The sequence below is a fragment of the Pyrgilauda ruficollis genome, unplaced genomic scaffold (assembly GCF_017590135.1).
Source record: "Pyrgilauda ruficollis isolate IOZ18807 unplaced genomic scaffold, ASM1759013v1 scaffold2063, whole genome shotgun sequence".
Lineage (NCBI taxonomy): Eukaryota > Metazoa > Chordata > Aves > Passeriformes > Passeridae > Pyrgilauda > Pyrgilauda ruficollis.
In genome coordinates, this window is record NW_024519908.1 from 1 (window position 1) to 1,681 (window position 1,681).

At 68.5% G+C, this 1,681-nt stretch overlaps 1 protein-coding gene across 1 annotated transcript; it reads right to left on the reverse strand.

The window, feature by feature from the left end:
- Nucleotides 1-210: 210 nt before the first annotated feature.
- LOC121353466 (SH3 domain-containing protein C23A1.17-like) lies at nt 211-1,235 on the reverse strand (the record flags this gene model as incomplete). The annotated part of the gene is made up of 3 exons (XM_041467328.1): nt 1,213-1,235; nt 906-998; nt 211-800 (listed from the first exon to the last, which is right to left on the reverse strand). Coding segments are annotated over exons 1-3 (706 nt in total), but the record flags the coding sequence as incomplete, so codon positions are not given.
- Nucleotides 1,236-1,681: the final 446 nt, after the last annotated feature.

A 1,681-nucleotide genomic window follows, 5' to 3' on the forward strand; every position in this document is an offset into this window, starting at 1 on the left:
CCCCAGTGTCACTATCTGTGTCCCTTGCCCCCGCAGCTGCGCCCTACGCCGACGCTGTCCCTGTGTCCCCGATGTCCCCAATGTCCCCAATGTCACTAAGTGTCCCTTGTCCCCGATGTCCCTAACGCTGTCCCTTGTCCCCACAGCTGCGCCCCATGCTAACGCTGTCCCTGATGTCCCCAATCCCCCCGATGTCCCCAATCCCCCCACAGGAGGGGACAGCGGACAATGGGTAGGGGGCATTGGGGACATCGGGGGGTGGCAGGGAAGGTGACAAGGGAGGACACTGGGGCCATTTTGTGATGGGGAGGTGACAGTGGCGGTGTCCCCAGGTGATCACGCTGAGCACGTCCCCCGCGCCCACGGCCACCTCTCCTGTCACCACCACTGTCCCCAGCGTGCAGCCGCTGGTCAAGCTGGTGTCCCCCGCCGTCCCCAGCGCTGCCAGCGGCGCTGCCACCAGCGGCGCCACCGCTGTCACCGGCACGGTACAGAAATACATCGTGGTGTCCCTGCCCCCCGCCGCCGGCGGTGACACCAAGGGGGGTGGCACTGCCACCACGGCCACGCCGCCGCCCGGCCCCGCCCCGCAGCTGTCCCCCAGTGCCACCGGCGGCTCCCCGGTGGCCGCTGCCACCGCGGCCGCCGCGCCCAAGGCCGAGGCTGGGGACAGTCCCCAAGGGCCGGCGGGCAGCGCTGTCCCCGCGGGCAAGGGCAGCGGGACCCCCGGGCAGGGGACACCGGAGCCACCGGCGGGACAGTGACGGCACGGCGTGGCACCGGAGGGTCCCCAGGGGCACCAGATCCCCGCGGGCAAGGGCAGCGGGACCCCCGGGCAGGGGACACCGGAGCCACCGGCGGGACAGTGACGGCACGGCGTGGCACCGGAGGGTCCCCAGGGGCACCAGAGTGTCACCAAGGGGCACCGGAGTGTCACCGGAGTGTCACCAAGGGGCACCAGGGGCACCAGAGGGGTCCCAGTGTCACCAGAGGGGGTCCTAATGTCCCCAAAGGGTCCCCAAGGGGCACCAGTGTCCCCAGAGCAGTTCCAATGTCACCAGGGTGTCCCCAAGGGGCACCAGAGAGGTGCCAGTGTCCCCAAAGTGTCCCCAGAGAGTTCCCAGAAGGTCCCCAGTGTCCCTAGATGGGTCCCAATGTCACCTGAGGGTCCCCAAGGGGCACCAAGGGTCACCAGAGCCGTCCTAATGTCACCAGAGGGGTCCCAATGTCCCCATAGGGTCCCCAAGGGGCACCAGGGTGACCAGAGGGGTCCTAATGTTACCAAAGGGGTCCCAGTGTCCCCCAGAGGGTCCCCAGAGGGTCCCTAATGTCCCCAGAGGGTCCCCAGTGTCCCCAGAGGGTCCCCAATGTCCCCAAAGGGGCCCCCGGGACAGGAGGGGACCCCCAGGCTGGGGACAGGGGGGTGGGGGGCCCCAAAGTGTCCCCAGAGTGTCCCCAAGGTGTCACTGGATCCCTCTGGGGGGACACAGAGTGGCCTGGGTGTCCCCAAAGTGTCCCCAGAGTGTCCCCAAAGTGTCCCTCCATGGGGTCAGGGGGGACTGGGTGTCCCCAAAGTGTCCCCAGAGTGTCCCCAGAGTGTCCCCAGAATGTCCCCAAGGTGTCACTGGATCCCTCTGGGGGGACACAGAGTGGCCTGGGTGTCCCCAAAGTGTCCCCAGAG